The sequence below is a fragment of the Nematolebias whitei genome, chromosome 19 (assembly GCF_014905685.2).
Source record: "Nematolebias whitei isolate Nwh7 chromosome 19, NemWhi1, whole genome shotgun sequence".
Taxonomy (NCBI): Eukaryota; Metazoa; Chordata; class Actinopteri; order Cyprinodontiformes; family Rivulidae; genus Nematolebias; species Nematolebias whitei.
This window is the reverse complement of record NC_056516.1, coordinates 8970230-8988540: the sequence shown is the minus strand read 5'-3', so window position 1 is coordinate 8988540 and position 18311 is coordinate 8970230. Positions and strand designations below refer to the sequence as shown.

The 18311-nt window shown below is 41.7% G+C and overlaps 2 protein-coding genes across 2 annotated transcripts; both read right to left on the bottom strand.

The window, feature by feature from the left end:
* Nucleotides 1-14315: 14315 nt before the first annotated feature.
* twist1a (twist family bHLH transcription factor 1a) lies at nucleotides 14316-15007 on the bottom strand. The gene has a single exon (XM_037692755.1). The coding sequence runs from the start codon at nucleotides 14869-14871 to the stop codon at nucleotides 14320-14322; it is 552 nt and encodes a 183-aa protein (XP_037548683.1). The 5' UTR covers nucleotides 14872-15007; the 3' UTR covers nucleotides 14316-14319.
* A 1588-nt stretch (nucleotides 15008-16595) lies between these two features.
* On the bottom strand, nucleotides 16596-17042 carry LOC119426056 (pancreas transcription factor 1 subunit alpha). The gene has a single exon (XM_037693615.1). It carries the CDS (start codon nucleotides 17040-17042, stop codon nucleotides 16596-16598), a length of 447 nt encoding a protein of 148 aa, XP_037549543.1.
* Nucleotides 17043-18311: the final 1269 nt, after the last annotated feature.

The following is an 18311-nucleotide window of genomic DNA, read 5'->3' as shown; positions in this document are numbered from 1 at the left end:
TCAATAATTTGTTTGCTAGACATTATATCAAAGGTGTGTCTCAGTTGAACTTTTACTTAATAAATGCACTTCAGTGTTCATATTAGCATCATTTCACCGGGGCGGTGCAGTGAAATGAAGCTGATTTGACGGTTGCTTCAGGCGAGCTGGACAAAGGTGACAGACTATGGCAAGCCGATTGCATCATTAATAGCCACGTTTACCTATTACATGACACAACGGCATGCCATACTACTCGAGTGCCATCTAGTGGCTGAAAATGGTAGTGTTCAATATTTTCAGTCAGAATGAATGAAAACTATCTCAGCCAAAAATTGGTTTATAAATATGGAAAAAACATAAATAAGTCGCTTCAGTGTACAAGTCACAGGGCATGCAAATGAGGCAAAAAACTGGGACTTATACGTGGGAAAATATGGTACATCGGTTTAAGCAAAAGAAGTGCACACAACTTTATCATTTCATTATTTTTATCGTTTAATTATTTAAATGTTCTCGTTGTATCTCGGTGCAATAATAATAAAGCTTATTCTGATTCTGATTAATTCATTTGCAATGTAGATTTTCATTTAATGACATAAACGTAGCTTTCATCTTTGCTATAAACTAAATCCATCTATTTATTTTTTCTTCTTCTTTCTGGTGAGGAGCTCCTTTCTCTCATTGAGCGAACGTCTCTTTCTTTGCAGCGTTCAATGTGGGCGGCCGTGGTGCAGTGGTAGTGGCAGCCGACCTCTGATCGGAAGGTTGGAGGTTCGAATCCCGACTTCCCACACCATGTGCCGTTGTGTCCCTGGGCAAGACACTTAACCCCGAGTTGCTCCCGGTGGGACTGGATGGCGCCTTGCATGGCAGCCTACCGCCACCGGTGTATGAATGTGCGTGTGAATGGGTGGATGGCTGGTACTGTAAAGCGCCTTGGGGCCCCTCATAGGGGGCTGGAAGGCGCTATAGAAGTAAGCTCCATTTACCATTTACCAATGTTCGGGGCTTTAGAGATTAATCTGAAGCAGAAGGTGAAGTGGGGGTCTGTGGAAAGGTTATAAATCATTGATATCTTATCTGATGAGGTAAGATATTGATTGTTCATAACTTTCTCACACTTTAAACTACCTGGACTGTTGTTTTAAGGAGTCAGATACTGTATGTATATGTTAGTTATGAGCTCACACTGTGAGCTTGGAAACGTTCATACTTCCAACAGAAGGGCCAACGTTTTTTGTCATCATTTTGTTTTAAACCCTAAAAACTATAAACAGACACGACATGATGTTTTGGGGGTGGGGGGTGGGGGTGGGGGGGCTCACAGCAACTAAAGGACAATACTTTAAAACTTAGATGAGTTGACTGTAATCCTGAGAGGACTTTAAACTTCCTGATGGATGTATTATGGAATTCCAAGGAAGAGGTAACATAAAGCAAACAAGTGATCTGATATTTGGTAAAAAGTCAATCAAAAGCATTGAAAATGTCTGACTGGTTATGTTTTCCTGACTGAGAAAGTCAAATTTTTAAATGAGGTTTCATCAGTATAAAGTTAAATTATTTCACTGCATTTGTCTAAACCTTTAAAAAGACTTTTATTAGTGGAAGAAACATTTACCGTACTGAGCCGCCCACACTCACAACTATTTATAGAAGCCAAATTTTATGTAACAGCTATAAAAACTAAGAGAAGGTTTAGAAAAGAAAGACATCACACTGAGTCTTACGCAACATTTCTTCTTTGTGAAGTTGTTCTGTTCAAATCAATAAATCCCAGACCAAATATAAATATTCTTAATTTAAAAAAGAGAAGATTTTACACATATTATAATAAATAAATACATAATAAAGTACTTTCACTGTTTTTATTTTGACATAGCACAATAAAGTTCTTTTCACATTTCCCCTGAGTTATTTATTTATTATGTACTTTAACTCTGTAGAACGTTAAAACCTCTCAGAGATGTAGCATTAGAGTTTAAAAGGCTTTATCGGAAAAGTCCACAGACGAGTTCGACAGTGTTGGCAGGAATAGCTCGTCTGCAGGAACTGAATGTTTTCCTAGAACGATGGGGCCTGTTCAACCACAGTTTTCTTGTTGTTTTAATCTTTTTTTACTGTAAATGCAGCTCGTTTTGAGATTACACAGATAGCTAAGCTTTGTGTCTCCCTGATTTCTGCCTCTCTCTCTGAAAATAATAAATGAAGAGGTGAGGACGGGACAGGGGAGTTGGAAAATATGGGAAAAAAAGGACTTTTAAAAAAAACGTTGAATAATTTGTGAGTCCTGACATGATGCAGCACAGAACCACTTCCTGCAGCTCAGGTTTCTTTGTGTGTGAGCGTACTCTGCTGTGGGGGGAGGGCCCTCTTCCTGCAGAGACCCCCTGATTTCAGGAGACAAGAGTTTCTGCAAAAACTTGGAGCAAATAAAAAGATGGTTTTCAAGTTTAAAACCACGATAACAAGTAGACGTGGAGAGTTTTCAATACTGAAACAACTGTAAAGAACAATAATAATAATAATAATAATAATAACTAGAGAAATTGTATTTCCTGTGAAAATACCGTGTGAATGCTTATTTCGGAAGAAGTGGCTGGAAAAACTGCTGAAATTAGCTAAAAACATGCTGAAATGTAGCTGAAATAGAAGAACAAGCCGAAGTTGGCAGAAAGAAGCAGAAAGGACACAAAGCTAAAATTAGCATAAAATAGCTAAATAGTAGCTGAAATAGCAGAAAAAGCTGAAATGTGCCGAAATAAGCTGGAAGGATCATAACAAGCTAAATTAGTAGAAAAAAGGTTAGAAGAAGCACAAAAATGTTGTAGTTAGCAGTAAGAATATGAAAGGAGCATAAAACAGCTGAAAAAACGGCTGAAATTAGCTGAAAGTAGCTGAAAAAAGTTTAAATTTGCAGAATGAAGCTGAAAGAAGCTGAACCAGAACAAAATGTGAAAGGAGCAGTTAAAGGTTGTAAACATATCTAAAGATTTGAAGGATGTAAAATGAGCTCAATTCATTTTCTGAGGAAAAAATGGCAGAAAAGGCTAATTGTTTCAAAAAGCTAAAGTTGCACCAAAACCAGAAGTCATAGCAGGATTGTCCTGAAAGAGCTGAACGTTTTGATTTTTGATTTGTTGTTGCACATAATCTTCTTGGTGCAACTTCTTCTCTGCGTGTGACACAACGAGGATCTGTGCATCACTGTGTGCAGGTGTTGTTTTTACGTGAGGCCTCAGGAGGTTTTATAAAGTCAGTGTGAATCCGTCCATCCTGCCTCAGACGTTAAACTTCCCACCCTGTCAGAGCGGAGTTAACGAACTCTTGTTGTGGTTTCCTAAAAACTTTTGTTGATCCTGGAGCGATGCAGCCAAGTGACGCTGAGTAACACACGTTCATCCAGGTCCCAAACCTGTCATTGTTTTGTTAAATTCTTTAAATGAATTCTCCCTATATGCTCTGCTGTATTTGAGTGAGTATGCATGTGCATGTGTGCGTGTGCACGGTCAGGCCCTGGCAGCATCTGGTCTGATGTTTCAGCAGCTGCAGGTATCGGACCTGTTCACTTAAACACTGTACCTCTAATGTACTCCAGATGATCCCACTATTTATAACTCTCTCGCATGTGTGTGTGTGCTCACACATACACACATGCGCATTGCGCACACTCCTTGGCCTTGATGTGATCATGGCGCCTACCTTTTTATTATGCCATCACTTCTTGGCACTGTTTTGAAGGAAACAAACATTTGCAGACATTCGATCCAGATTCAAACGTTGCAGGGATGTTTTGTGAGCTGTAAATAAAAATAAATGGTCGGCAAAACATTTACAATCCACGTTTAAATGGATTTTTTTTTTTTTTTAAGCGTTGAAAAGTCTGGAGAGACATGTTAGGAAAATAAATAGATTAAATAATCTGGAGGAATATCACAGATTTTATAAAATGACTAATTGTGAAAACTGTTGGTGTCAAGGGAATTGAGGTAGAGGTTATGGATGTAACTAATGTTAAATGAATGTGTGTGAGTTAGAGTAGTTTTGTCTCCTCAGAGAGGAGAAGCAACCAGAGCTTCATTGTAACATCTGTGTAAGCCTGTGTGTGAACACTGCCCCTTGCAAGTAATTAACTAAATAAGATATTCTCGTGTCCTCAGTGTGGCTTATTTTAAGTAAGTAGATGATGAAAGGATGTTTATTTTATCCAACGGTTGGCATTATTAGCTGTTCAAGAAAATGAGTCCTTCAGAAATTAAAAAAGGAAGAAGTTCATCACTTTAAGTGTACCACAAGGCTCAGTCTTAGGACACACCCTCTTTACAATCTACATAGGTAATGTAGGTCAGAGCATCCCTGATGCATCCTTACATTTCTATGCTGATGACACAGTTGTTTAGTGTCGAGCTAAAACAGTTGCTAAGGCTTTCCAGCTTTTGAAATCTGCATTGACATCATCCAGTCAGATTTGTTCTGTTTCATACTTGTCTTAAATGCCGATAAAACCAAAGGGATGCTTTTTTCAAACAGGATGTCGGTCCCAGCAGTTCTTCCTCTGATTTTATCCTCAAATGGTGTATCTATTGAGTTTGTCGATTCCTATAAATATTTGGGTATCTTGGTCAGCTCGCATCTCTTTTTTAAGCTCCACTTGGAAAACTTGGTCAAGCAACTGAAAGTTAAACTGGGTTTATTTTTCAGAAACAGATTCTGTCTAACCCTGAATGTTAGGAAACACCTTGTGTCTGTGACTTTTCTTCCCTCCATTGATTACGGTGACATTATTTACATGAACGCTCCTACAAGAACCCTGCAGATGTTAGATGATGTCTATCATGGTGCACTAAGATTCATAACTGGCTGTGATTATCGTACCCACCATTGCACCCAGTATTCACTGGTTAACTGGACATCATTAACTTCACGCAGACTCTCTCACTGGTACATTTTCATCTTTAAATAACTTATTGGTCTGCTGCCTTCATACATCTCCTCCTACATGTCTCTGTGTGAGTGCAGCTACAGCGTGCGCTCTCAGGACATTATTACCTGCAGTGTTCCCTCAATGAGGACTGAACTAGGCAAAAGGGCCTTCTCCTACTCCGCTCCTGTTTCCTGGAATATCTTACAAAAAGACCTCAGGCTCTCAACCGTGTCCTCTCTAAGTGGCTTTAAAAATATGTTGGACTCCTGGCAGGGACCAATGCAGACATGTTCCTGTTTTTAGTTTTTTTATATATATATATTGCTTTATAATGTAGTTGTTGTTGTTTTTTTACAAAATTTTCTTCCATTTATTGTTTTTGTTTTTCTATGTATATGCCTTCTTTTAAGATTCTCCACTGTTGTCAACAGTCTTTGTTAAAATCAAGTCTCTCTTGTAAATGAGTCCTTGAAGCTCAATGAGACTAACCTGTATAAATAAAGGTTGAAGTGAATTGAATTAAGATTGACTGGGGGTAAACTGTGCAATATTTAGTGACATCTAGTGGAGAAACTGCAGGTTGCAACAAAATACTGTAGGTTCTCTCTTTCCTATTCCTGGCATTTGTGAATAAATTGTTGTAAAATGCTGGTGGATGGTTGGAGAATGAGGACCCAAAAGCAGAAGACCAGAAACAGGAGGCAGGCTGGTGAAGATAAATTCATGTTTTCTTTTACCAACCAAAAGAAGTTGCTCCATGAAGATGGATGATGGAAACTCAAAACTTTAACAGATTCTAAACAGAAGCTCAAGAAACCAGGAGGACAATTAAGCTGATGACAACAAAATAACAATAAACAGTAAAGAGTAACTGAATCGTACACTGAGACAGCACAACTCAACACTTAGCTACAAAGACACAGTAAAGTAAAGAGACCGGGGGGACACCCTGAACAGCTCGTTGGTCCATTACAAGGACACATACCATTCACTCTCTCACTCACACCAAGAGGATATTTAGTTAGCAGTTAGCCTAACATGCATGTTTTTGGTATGTGCAAGGTAACCAAAGTACCCGGAGAGACCCTGCACATGCACAGGGAGAACATACAGACTCCACCCAGAAAGGTCCTGGACCAGGAGGCAAACCTGTGATCTTTTGCTGACAGACAACAGCTGTGTCACCGTACCACCCATTGTGTTTCAGAAATGAAAATCCTTCTTCTTCTTGGGGCAGCTGTGGCTGAGTGGTTAGAGCAGTCGTCCTCCAATGCGAGAGTTGGGGGTTCGAATCCACCAGCAGTCCCATGCTGAAGTGTCCCTGGGCAAGACACTGAACCCCTCACAGCCTCTGATGCGTGTCTCATCAGTGTATGAATGTGATAAAGCTTTGATTAGTCTCTTTAGAATGATTTGTTCAATTATCTTTGTAGAGATCTAGTATAGAGCTGTATGAACGGGTCAGTGAGGCACAGATTGTTGTAAAGCGCTTTGAGTATCTTGAAATAAGATAAAAAGGTGCTTTATAAATACAGTCCATTTACCATTTCTTAGCAAAACTGGTATGCAGTGGTTGAGCAAAAGTGTTCACCCTGTACAGGAGGAAAATAGCAATAAACTAAATAACAACAACAACAACAACAAAACAATTTAATATCTCTAACAGGTAACAGATTTGTAATCATGATTTGACCAAAAATCATAACCCTTGACCCTTTGAAGACCAAGGAGGTATAGATGTTTAGTCGACACACAATGAATTCATAAAACTGTTTAACAATAATTGTCCAAAATATTTTGAGGACATTTTATTCTCTGTTTACAGTTCATTATGTCCCTAAAACAAATCAAGGAATCAGAATATTGAGTTGACGGGGGAGAAGGCGAACTGTTTTTTCCACTATGGGAGTGTGCTGTTAGTGGGACTCAGTTTGTTTGGTGGCTCCTCAGATTCCTGAGACTCCTCGAGCAGCTGTGGCTGAGTGGTTAGAGCAGTTGTCCTCCAAAGCAAAAGTTGGGGGTTCGATTCCACCAGAGGTCACATGTTGAAGTGTCCCTGGGCAAGACACTGAACCCCTCATTGCCTCCGATGTGTGTCCCATCGGTGTATGAATGTGATAAAGCTCTGATTATTCTTTGTATAGATCTAGTAGAGTGATGTATGAATGGGTAAATGAGGACACAGATTGTGCTGTATAGAGCTTTGAGTATCTTGATCAGCTAGAAAGGAGTCCAAGTGCAGCCTATTTATTGAAGAAGTCCTTTGGATGAAGGACGAAACGTCTCTGCAAACAAAAATAAACCATCCAGATGACCTGACTGAACGTTGTTGAATCAGAATATCTTTCAGTGCAGAAGAAATGCTGAAACCAGCCTTTATTACAATCAACACCCATGATGTCAAACACTCACTGTCTTAAACAAAACTATTTGTTAATTGATTAGTTGGTTAGCTGTCATTTAAAACTTCACTGTGTAAAAATAATACTTTCTTTATGTTCAGGGACAGTGTCATGTTCTCCAGGATGAAGAGTCTGTATGACCACAGTTTTAATGTTTATTGTGGTCAGATAATTCAGTTTTTAATAAATGTTTATTCAGTTCATCCAAGCCAAACTAAATTGAACATTCAAGCTTATCAGCTACAAGTCTGGAGAAAAAACAGCTCTGATGGTTACTCGGTGTCTCAGCTACTCTAATGAGTCCACTAAAAGTATTCATTTTTAGTACTTTTGGTCTTCAAACCTTTTGCATCTTTTGTTCTAATAAAGGGGTGGTGTTGCTTTACATGTTTCCTGTACGTTTGCCATGGACAACAGCTTTATGGAGTGTGTTGATATGAGAAAGTTTGAAAGTTGGCACTAACCTTTACTAGGCAGCCGGGGGAAGAGAATTAATGGGCATTTTTACAGGAGCTGGAAAAAAAACCCCATGCAAATGGTTCAAATGACACCAAACACCAGGCTCATAAAGTCCACCAACCAACACTTAGAGGGGAAAGAAGCAGACAAAAACAAAAGCAAATATCGTGTCCTAATATAAAACTTTTGACAAAGTCTAAAAGTAAAACAAGTAAAAAAAAACAACACTCAGAGCACATAAAAATGCTGGCTGGAGATTACCACTGCATCAGCAAGACTTTGTTTTCCTACAGCCCCGACATCTTTCTCTTTGTCTTGGCGTGGCTTTCTTCCCCTTCAAAGAGCACTTACACAAACTTTTAGCGAGCGGGTAAACACTGAGACAAAATGAGTGCTTGTGCATATGTGAGCAGAGACAAACAAAAGCAGGAGAAAGAAAGAGGAGTTTGAGGTGGAGGAGGAAATGAAAGGGGAAGTATTAAACAGAGAGGGGATGATTATATGATAGATAAAGGGAGGGAGGATGATGACGATGAAGAGATGAGTGATTGGACATGGGATGGGAGAAAGGCTGAAAAAGAGCAATGAGAGAGGGGGTGCTGAGGATAGAGGTGTAGATGGTGGAGACAGAAACAGAGACCACCCTACAGTTAACACCAGAGGGAAGGCTGCACTTTTTAACGTCTATTTCTCTTCCAGCAAAGTTCCCCTCGGACCAACACCGAAGCTGGAGTCGCTCTGCTGCCAAGACACCCCTCCCTCCGCCTTTATGTATGTGTGTGTTTGTGCATACTTACTCATGACAGGGGCCCCCGGAACGCCAATAAACTAAGGCTATGCTCTGCTTATTGCTTTCAACAGAGAAAAGCTCAAAAGGCTCCTCTAATCCAGGATGATGCAACTCTTTCTGCGTGTATCAGATGAATCAAAGTTAGCCCAGTCCAAACAGTCCTCTTGAGTTAGAAAGCAACGAGGAAACGTGCGTTTCTCGACTGGCTGTGGCTATGTTGAGTCAAACAATGTCTTCTTTCTGTGGACCAAACCCTCAGCGTGCTCTGTGTGACCCGAGGCTTTTATTTTTGTACTGATAGTCTGTAAATCTGTCTACGATAAGAACCAACTGTGGTTTTGCAAGGTAAACAGAGCGAGATGTTTTTGACCTTAATCAACAGACCTCCCAAAGGTCGACATTTTCAGCTGAAATGAAACGTTCAGAAAGCCTAAATCTAATAAGGGCTTTTTGTGGCGAGTGAAGTAAATGAAGTTAGCAGAAGGAGTCTGTGTGTTTGATTGAGCCGTGCTGCTCTTTGATAAAGTGCCTGTGTTTATATTTGTAAAGCGGGGCCACTGTGATATTGTCTGGTATGTGGGGAGTTATAAAGGACTTCTGTTTAACTCGATCTGCAGGATAAACAGCTGAGGGCAGGAGAGCTCAAAGGATTCTTATAAGTTTGTTCCTGTTTTCCCTTCAACTCTCGTCGTCTCTTTTTTCTTCTTTGTTTCATTTCTATAATCCAGTCTGGTGGTTCTCCTCTTGCTCTGGTTCCATCAGGTGTTAGTGGACTGTTCGTGTGCACAGTCCACTAACACCTGATGGACATGTACAGTTGTTGCCTTACTTTCACAGATTTCAGTAAAATTCTGTTTTTAAGCCTTCTTTAACCTCATTGAAGGCATGAATGGTCCTGATGTTGGCTTGAACCTATTTGTGTAAAGTCTGTCATGCTGTGGATCATAACATCTTGTGTCATAAGCTCTCAGTAATTGGTTTCTCAGATCACGCCATTGGTTGGTTCTCTAACTATCTTTCAGATCAGAGGCAATGTGTTCAACATAATGGTACTTTAAAGGTTAACAATGGTGTACCACAAAGCTCAGTCTTAGAACCCACCCTCTTCACAATCTACATAGGTAATGTAGGTCAGAGCATCCCTGATGCATCCATACATTTCTTTGTTGATGACACGGTTGTTTATTGTCGAGCTAAAACAGTTGCTAAGACTCTCCAGCTTTTGTAATCTGCTTTCAACATCATCCAGTCAGATTTGTTCTGTTTCATACTTGTTCTAAATGCCGATAAAACCAAAGTGATATTGTTTTCAAACAGGAAGTCGATCCCAGCAGTTCTTCCTCTGATTTATCCTCAAATGATGTCCCGATTGAGTTTGTTGATTCGTATAAATATTTGGGTATCTTGATCGACTCACATCTCTCTTTTAAGCTCCACTTGTAAAACTTGGTAAAGAAACTGAAAGTTAAACTGGGTTTCTTTTTCAGAAACAGATCCTGTCTAACCCTGAATGTTAGGAAACACCTTGTATCTGTGACTTTCCTTCCCTCCATTGATTATGGTGACATTATTTACATGAACGCTCCTACAAGAACCCTGCAGATGTTGGATGCTGTCTATCATGGTGCACTAAGATTCATTACTGGCTGTGATTATCGTACCCACCACTGCACCCTGTATTCACTGGTTAACTGGTCATCATTAACTTCATGGAGACTCTCCCACTGGTACATTTTCATCTTTAAATCACTTCTTGGTCTGCTGCCTTCATACATCTCCTCCTACATGTCTCTGCGTGAGTGCAGCTACAGCGTGCGCTCTCAGGACATTATTACATGCAGTGTTCCCTCAGTGAGGACTGAACTAGGCAAAAGGGCCTTCTCCTACTCCGCTCCTGTTTCCTGGAATATCTTACAAAAAGATTTGAAGCTCTCGACCTTGACCTCTCTAAGTGTCTTTAAGAATCTGTTGGACTCCTGGCAGGGACCAATGCAGACATGTTCCTGTTTTTAGTTTTTTACATTGCTTTACAACCTAGCTGTTTATGTTTAATTTTTATACCATTTTATTTCATTTATTTTTATTTTTTCAATTTATATGCCTTCTTTTATGATTGTCTACTGTTGTCATCACGCTGTTAAAATCAGGTCTTTCTTGTAAATGAGTCCTTGAGGCTCAATGGGACAAACCTGTATAAATTAAGGTTGAATGAATGCATTTGTGTCTTTGTGGGCATTCTCTGCCCCGAGATGCAGATTTATTGATGATTTTAAATACGCTACTGTAGCTGTGAAGGGTTTCAGTATTCATTAAATATGTATTGTTTGGTATGAGCTGGATCTTGTATTTGTGATGCAAGGTGTAAGCATTCCTTGTTGAACTCTCTGACTTTAAAATGACCTCATATTTTTACCCCACCTATGTCCAGATTTTGTCCAAAAAATGCCTCATAAGTCCAGAATTCCCAGGACACAATTAAACATAACATTTCTGACAAAAAAAAAAAAACTATTTCCCACATCATTATGTATCATTTCCACAAACAGAACATCACATTAAAATGAAGTTAGACAATTTAACAACAAAGAAAACGATTTCTAGCATAATCAGTACATCGTATTGATGAAGCATTCAATTAAAAAAATACTAACCGGTGTTTGACTGAAGTTGTATTAAAAGATTATTTATACTCTGACTTTTACAGCATAGCACCCTAACAATGAACTGGACTTCATGATGACTTTTCTCATGCTAGTGACAAAGCTAAACATGAGAAGATTTTATATTCAAATAGATAATAGATAATAATAATAACAGATAATAGATAGTTAAGAAATCAGGTCTCTCTTGTAAATGAGTCCTCGAGGCTCAATGGGATTAATCTGTCTGAATAAAGGTTGAATGAATGAAAAGATGCAGATATAAAGGAAAGGCAAACATTTTCTGAAAGGAGGATTAAAGACGAGCTCAGATTTTGCTCTGCAGCAGAAATAAACTAGATCTGAGATCTGTTAAAACCAGCTCAGCAGTTTGTTGCAACGACCTAAACAGTCGGGTTGAGTGATGTGCAAAGCAGAGTTTCATCTTAGCTCATGAAACGGGCTTCAGGTTTGATTCCCTTTATGTTAGCTGCAGCTTTTACTGGGTCCAAGTCACAGATCACAAGTAAAAAGAAACTAGTGCATAACACGTCTACACACACACTAACTGCACTGGGTTGAGATGAAACACAGATAATTAGCTCTAATGGAAACCAGACTTGCAAATCAAGTCTCTTTCTGCCCCCCGTCTGTCTCAGCCTGACTTCCTCTCCCCCTGGTCTTTCTGTGGTGTTGAGGGTTAATGTAAACCAGGACCTGTTACCCTGTAATGGGCTAACTTCAGAGAGACATGGATGCAAAAGAGACACGGTGTTGAGAGAAGCCAAACGAGACAGGTAAACTTCTACTACAGCGTTTAAACAACCAAGCTGACTCGAACCCAGACCTGCTTTCAACATTTAAGGGACTTGAAGCTCACGTTTATTAAATGCACACAGTTTGGATCAGTTTAGAGCCTCCAGGCCCAAGAATGAGGCGATATAGAGCATGATTAATGGGTGGGAGAGAGTGTGCGTGAGCTTGTGTCAGTCATCAAAGAGTCTATAAATCTGAGCACACTTAAAGCTGGAGCACCAGATGCCTTCACACTGATAACAAGCGGTCATCCCATTTCTTTGGAACATCAAACGGGGCAGGAGCTGAGCTGTAGGACCCCCTCTCCCTCCGTGTGGAATGTATTTCCCTGTTTCATAGGCGTGAGAAATCTCCCTCCTTGTGTTTATAACCTATACTGTTGGTGTGTGTGTTTTGAAGCCTCAGAGGTGACATTCCTCTGTGTCAGAGCAACAGCCTCAAGTTTAAGATAACACTGCCACGCTAATCTAAGGGTGGGAATCGATTCCTCCTTTCCGTCGGCAGGGGCTTCAGGTCAGAGCTGATGGCTTTACCTTCTGCACGCAACTCGTGATGCAAAAACACTATATTGCTCCAATAATCATCCCTCGACGAGTCCGTGGAGAAACACGGCTCTCCATTTGAGGAGACTGATCAAACAAGCACAGTGGCCTAATCCTACATGAACTTCTTAAATTTAAAATAGTTTTTTTTTTCAAGAGTTTTTCTTTCAGAAAAGTCCCATGATTCAAGCTTCAGGCTTGTAAAAGTCATGGTACATTTGCAGAGTTTATTTATTATTTATTATAACAGCTGAATAACTTTTAGTTGAAATATGTTCTTTTCGCCAAATTTGGTGTGAGACAAAACAACTTGTTTTAGAGTTTCATATATTTTAGGCTGAAATCCTTTTGAAAATTGATATTTGGGTAAAGGTTATGAAATTGTTGTTGCAATTAGCAATAAACAGAAGTTGTGACTTATCTGATAGTGGGAATTTAAGCAGAAAACAAATCCAACTAAATACAATTGAAGCCTTTATAATGCTTAAAATCCTTTTGACAGTGTTTAATTTCCTTCTTTTCTCCAGAACTGATCGTATTCATCTGACCCACGTCCACATTCATTGGTCAAAACTCCTGATTTAGTTTATTTGGCACCTGCAGGGAACATCTGGGAATATCATGCATGCTTTCCACAGCTCCAAATAGTCCACGTTCAGTCGGACCATTGCTCCATCCACCTTTCAACAACCAATGAAAATAAACTCCAAGCTCCAAGATTGAGATCATTTCATTTGTTTAAAAGAGCTGCTGGGATTTTATATCAACTTGTGTGCTAGATTAACTACTCTCAAACTTCAATTTGACACTGTTTAGCTCATTGAATGTAATATTTTGCTAAAATGCTTAAAATAAAATCCAGACATGAGAAGAAAATGAGAAATAATGTCAAAAAATGTTTATTCAGCACAATACCAAATATTTACAACCCACAAAATGCTCAAAGTCAAAATGTGTTCAGTGCTCTGTATATCACAAAAATAAATAATTTCAATTTGAGAAAAGGCTAAAGAACGTTAAACCTGCGTGGAAAAATAAATACAACGTATACTTCCGCTTCTGTGAAACGCTGTCACAGGGAATGTGGAGTGGATTGTCATTTATCTCTCATGTTTCCAAACAGAGCAGGTCGTCTGGGCTCGTTTTGTTTTTACAACAATCATAGTCGCAGTGGTCTCCTTCCCTTCATATCCGTCCTGTCTGTCCCTTAAGTGCTCCCTTGCAAACATTACAGTCCATGCAGGGGCGGCTTTCCTCTGAGGCCGGAAGCTAAGCAGCTGATCCTGAGACTCAGCTGTTTTTGGCCCATTTGAAGAGGTTTTGTCTGAAACTTCAGCCCTTCAATCCGGGAAATCTGTGAAAGCAATCAAGAAAGAAGCACAGTCACATTTTTATTGCATGTATGAACAGAGACATAAAGACATGACACCAGGTATGTTCATAAAACAGTTACTCTTATTAAGATAAGTAGATATTTACTTGCAGCAACATACAGTATGTGAATAAAAATAATTGTGTTGTTTGATATTGTGAAGTTTTGGACTTTTAGTGCTGTTTATTGGCACAAATTAAATTACATACAACCTCAAGGGGTACCAGTCAAGTATTGGACCCAATGTGTGTGATTTGGAACAAGGTCAAATGCTTTTTTTTCATTTGGAGACTGTGCGTATTTTACGCACAGAGTCATTTTGGCACACTTCTGTCCCTGTGGGATGGACGGTTAAAGCGTGTCAGCTTACCCTGCGGTACCGACTGGATGCAGCTAGTGGGACGTAGTAGACAATGTCCACGCGCCCCCCATCCTCCAAACTGAGAAGGCGTAGCTCAGGCGCTCGTGCGCCACGTAGCCGCAGCTGGCCCCTCGCGCGTCCAGCTCGTCGCTCTGCAGAACCTGGCACAGGAAGTCGATGTACCGCGCCGCCAGCTTCAGAGTCTGGATCTTGCTGAGTTTGTCCGACGGAAGGGTGGGGATGATCTTACGTAAGGACGTGAACGCCTCGTTGAGGGACTGTGTCCGTTGGCGCTCGCGGATGTTGGCCATGACGCGCTGCGTCTGCAGGTCGTCGAAGGAGCGCGCGGGGCTGCTGCTGGCCTCGCTGCCGCCGCTTCCAGCGCTTCCGCCCCCGTCGTCGCAGACCTTTCTGCCTTTCTTCTTGCCCGGGCTTGAGCTCTCCACGCGACCCTCCTCCCCTCCGTCGCCCGCGCTCCTCCGGGTCGTCCGCCTCTTTCTCGCGCCTCTCCGCGGCAGCAGCCGCTCGCTCTCCTCCTCGCTGTTCCCAGCGCTGTCCATGGGGGAGGAATCCTCGTCCCGCATCTGGACACCCTGGTTTTGGTCTTGGACTCTGGTTTAGTCACTGAAGTGGTCGCAGAATCAACAAACGCTGCAAGTGATAGTGGGTATGTCCTGCACTGGATCTGGATTCTGGTGCGCATCAGAGGGGGGAGAGGTGTCTGCCAGGCTGGGAGGACCCGGGCTCTTATAGCGGGCAGGAGGTTTTTTGGGGGAAGGATTCTAGGATTGGGTGAGGAGGGGTGTAACATAATACTTGGAGAAGGAGACTTGGGGAAACTTTCGAAAACATGCACGTTCTTTAGGAGTGGGAGGATGGTGGGTGGTATTAAATCAAGTGTTCTTGTGAGTGAAAAGTAATTATATATATATATATATATATATATATATATATATTCCAGTGCAGTCTTGCGCAATATGTTTCATTTTTTTTCTTTTGGATTTGTTGCAAAGTAAACAAAATAATTGGAATTCCTTTGGATTAGGTTGTTTTGGCTCATTTCTCCGGCTTCAGCTCTCATATTTAGTTTTAGAAAAGTTTTATAAAACTTTTCACCATTTGGTTACTTTGGATCTCTGTCCATGAATTAACGAGTTCTCGGCCTTTCCTAATGAGAGTCCTCTCTGAACTTCACTTTCATATCCCTCTTTACTAAAAACAACTCTTCAGGGAAACGAACTAAAGTAGCTAACTGGTTTGAGATGGGAGCTGTGGTGCTGCTGAAACACACCAGCCCTACTGAAACGCAGGAGGTTCTCCCAGCAGGGGGTCTCAGCTCGTATAAGCAGACCGAGGTGTTTATTTTCCCGGCGCTGAGGTATGTGTCTGACTCCCCGCAGGGATCTCGGCTCCGCGGCTCGGGTTTAAAGGCCGAGCCGTCCCATCCCGGGGAGCTCTCAGGGCGGATCCGCGCGCCCTGCGGGGCGGGGGGGGGGGGGGGGGGGTCGCTTATAGGCGCGTTTCCCGCTGAAGCACAATGCAAACACTAGATGTGATGAGGGAGAGGGAAAGCAAAGCAGGGGTTTGGTGTGAAATATCCAGGAGCATGGACTATTATTAGGAACTTCTTTTCAGGCGCACATCTTGCCTCTGCAGTCCAGGAGCAAATCTGAGGTTTATCAATCTGGATTTATCTCTTATTCGCACCTCAGCACCTGGGGGGAGCTCACAGCTTCACGCAGGGGGAGTTGGATTAGCCTTGCAAATCAGTGAGTGATAAAACCCACCAAGCTAAACGAAAAACAAACAACCCTCTTGTTCCATCTCCATGCAGGTTTGTTGCCTCACCTGTTCTGTCTGCAGGTGGGTCGGGCGGCTGCAGCTCTCCAAGGTGCTGAAACACACATTCCCATTATTGCTCTGCGCGATGACGTCAGCGTTCGTCCTGTTTTCAGCACATTTCTGTTTGGCATCTTTAGAAAACGCAGTTACTGTCGCAGCCACTTTGTCAGAGGAGCTGCGACTTTTGACATCAATCAACGACCACAGTTTGGAGCCTGAAACTTTTTTTATTTGGAAGCAAGAAGTCGTGAGATATGATTTTTTTTTTTTTTTTACTAAATGGCATATTTGCATAGAATGTTCTGGACTTTATTTTGTTGTAGACTTAAAAAAGAAGAAGAAGCAGAGCAAAGGAAATAAATCACAGCCCTAAAGGTTGCTTTTTTAAAACCTGGAATTTTAGAGTTGAAATGAAAATGAGAAATCCTACAAGTTTTCTCCCATGTGTGTAGAACAGAAGTGCGTGTCAGGTGCTCTCCAGCAGGTCCGTCATGAAGGAGATGTAGATGATGGCCAGGCGCAGTGTTTCGATCCGGGACAGCCTCTTCTCGTAGGCGAACGTGGGAACTTTCCTCCTCAGCTCATCAAACGCCTCATTCAGGCTGAACATCCTCTTCCTCTCCCTCACGTTGGCCGCCTGCCGCTGGACTCCGGTGATGACCCGCCTCCGCTTGGACCTGCAGCACCTCGGTGAACCCACCCCCAGACTCTGTGCGCCGAGCGGCTCAGCGCGCGCGCCGTCCTGCAGCTCTCTGCTCCAAGACGAGTCGTTTATCCGGGTCTGGTTGCGCGCAAAAGCTGGAGCAGTGGCCACCTGCTCTTTTGGTCCTGCTGCGTGCTTTTGGGGAAACGCCATCACATTTATGTCACCGACAAAGTTGATGAACATGGAGTCCTGCCCGAGGCCTTCCATGACTTTTCACGCATTCAGCCAGGTGAAAAGAGACAAACCAAAAGAACCAGGGCATCCGACTTTTCTGCAGATCCGGTCAGCCTCTAGAGGGAGATCCTCTTTGGCTCGGGTCCAAAGTCTCTTCCTGCTGTTTTAATAAGTCTCCAACACAAGATCACAGCGCGCCATCGTTCAAGTCTCCCCTCCAGCTCCAAGATGAACCTGTTCCTTCCTCCAGTGGTCCGGTGAGTGGCTTTAGAGAGGTTTTAAAAAGGCCCAGAGGCAGCTGGAGGATCTGCCGATTGACTGCTGTCCTCCTGGATGTCCCTTAATGAGCTTCTGGAGAGCCGAGGCTCTTGACAGAAGGTCACACAGTCCTGTTTGCGCTCTCCCTACTCGGCCCTCAGAGGCTAAATAATGACACTTTAACACTTAAACTGGCCAGGAGAAGACCAAACAGAACCTTCTCTGACAGTCACAAGCTTTTCTGTTGCAAATCAAAGCAAATAGCTGCCCGTTCCCATGGCAGGAGTGTCCACATCGCAGGCATTGCTGTGCACTTTTATGCCCTGTCATTAGAAGAGGAAAAATATCACAATGGACTACAAAATGTGTTTTACACACCACAAACACCAGCTACTGCAAAAAATCCTCTGCTAATGTTTTTAAATTCACAAAGTTCACCATCATCACTCATCAGGAAAAAAGTGCTTAATGGAAATCATCATGAACCATTAAAAATGGCTGTAAGGTTGAATGAGAGCTACTTTAGACAAAAAAATATTCTCAAATTTAATCTTTAGATGAAATTTGAACAAATCCATCAACAAATAAAAACAAAATCTGTAATCTTCAGGGTGAATAAATTACCTACAAAAATATTTTAATCCTGAATATTTGTAACTTTTAACAGAAAAAGTCACTTTTTATCTGTAACTTGTTTTACAGCCAGTTTACATATATATATATATATATAGGCAGCACGGTGGCGCAACTGGTAGAGCTGCTACCTCTCAGCGAACAGGTCCCTGGTTCAAACCCTGGTCCAGGGGCCTTTCTGGGTGGAGTTTGCATGTTCTCTCCGTGCATGCGTGGGTTTTCTCCAGGTACTCCTGTTTCCTCCCACAGTCCAAAAACATGCATGTTAGGCTGATTGGTAACTCTAAATTGTCCCTAGGTGTGAGTGAGAGAGTGAATGGTTGTTTGTCTCATTTGTCTCTATGTGTCCCTGTGATGGACTTGCGACCCGTCCAGGGTGTACCCCGCCCCTCGCACAGTGATTGCTGGACA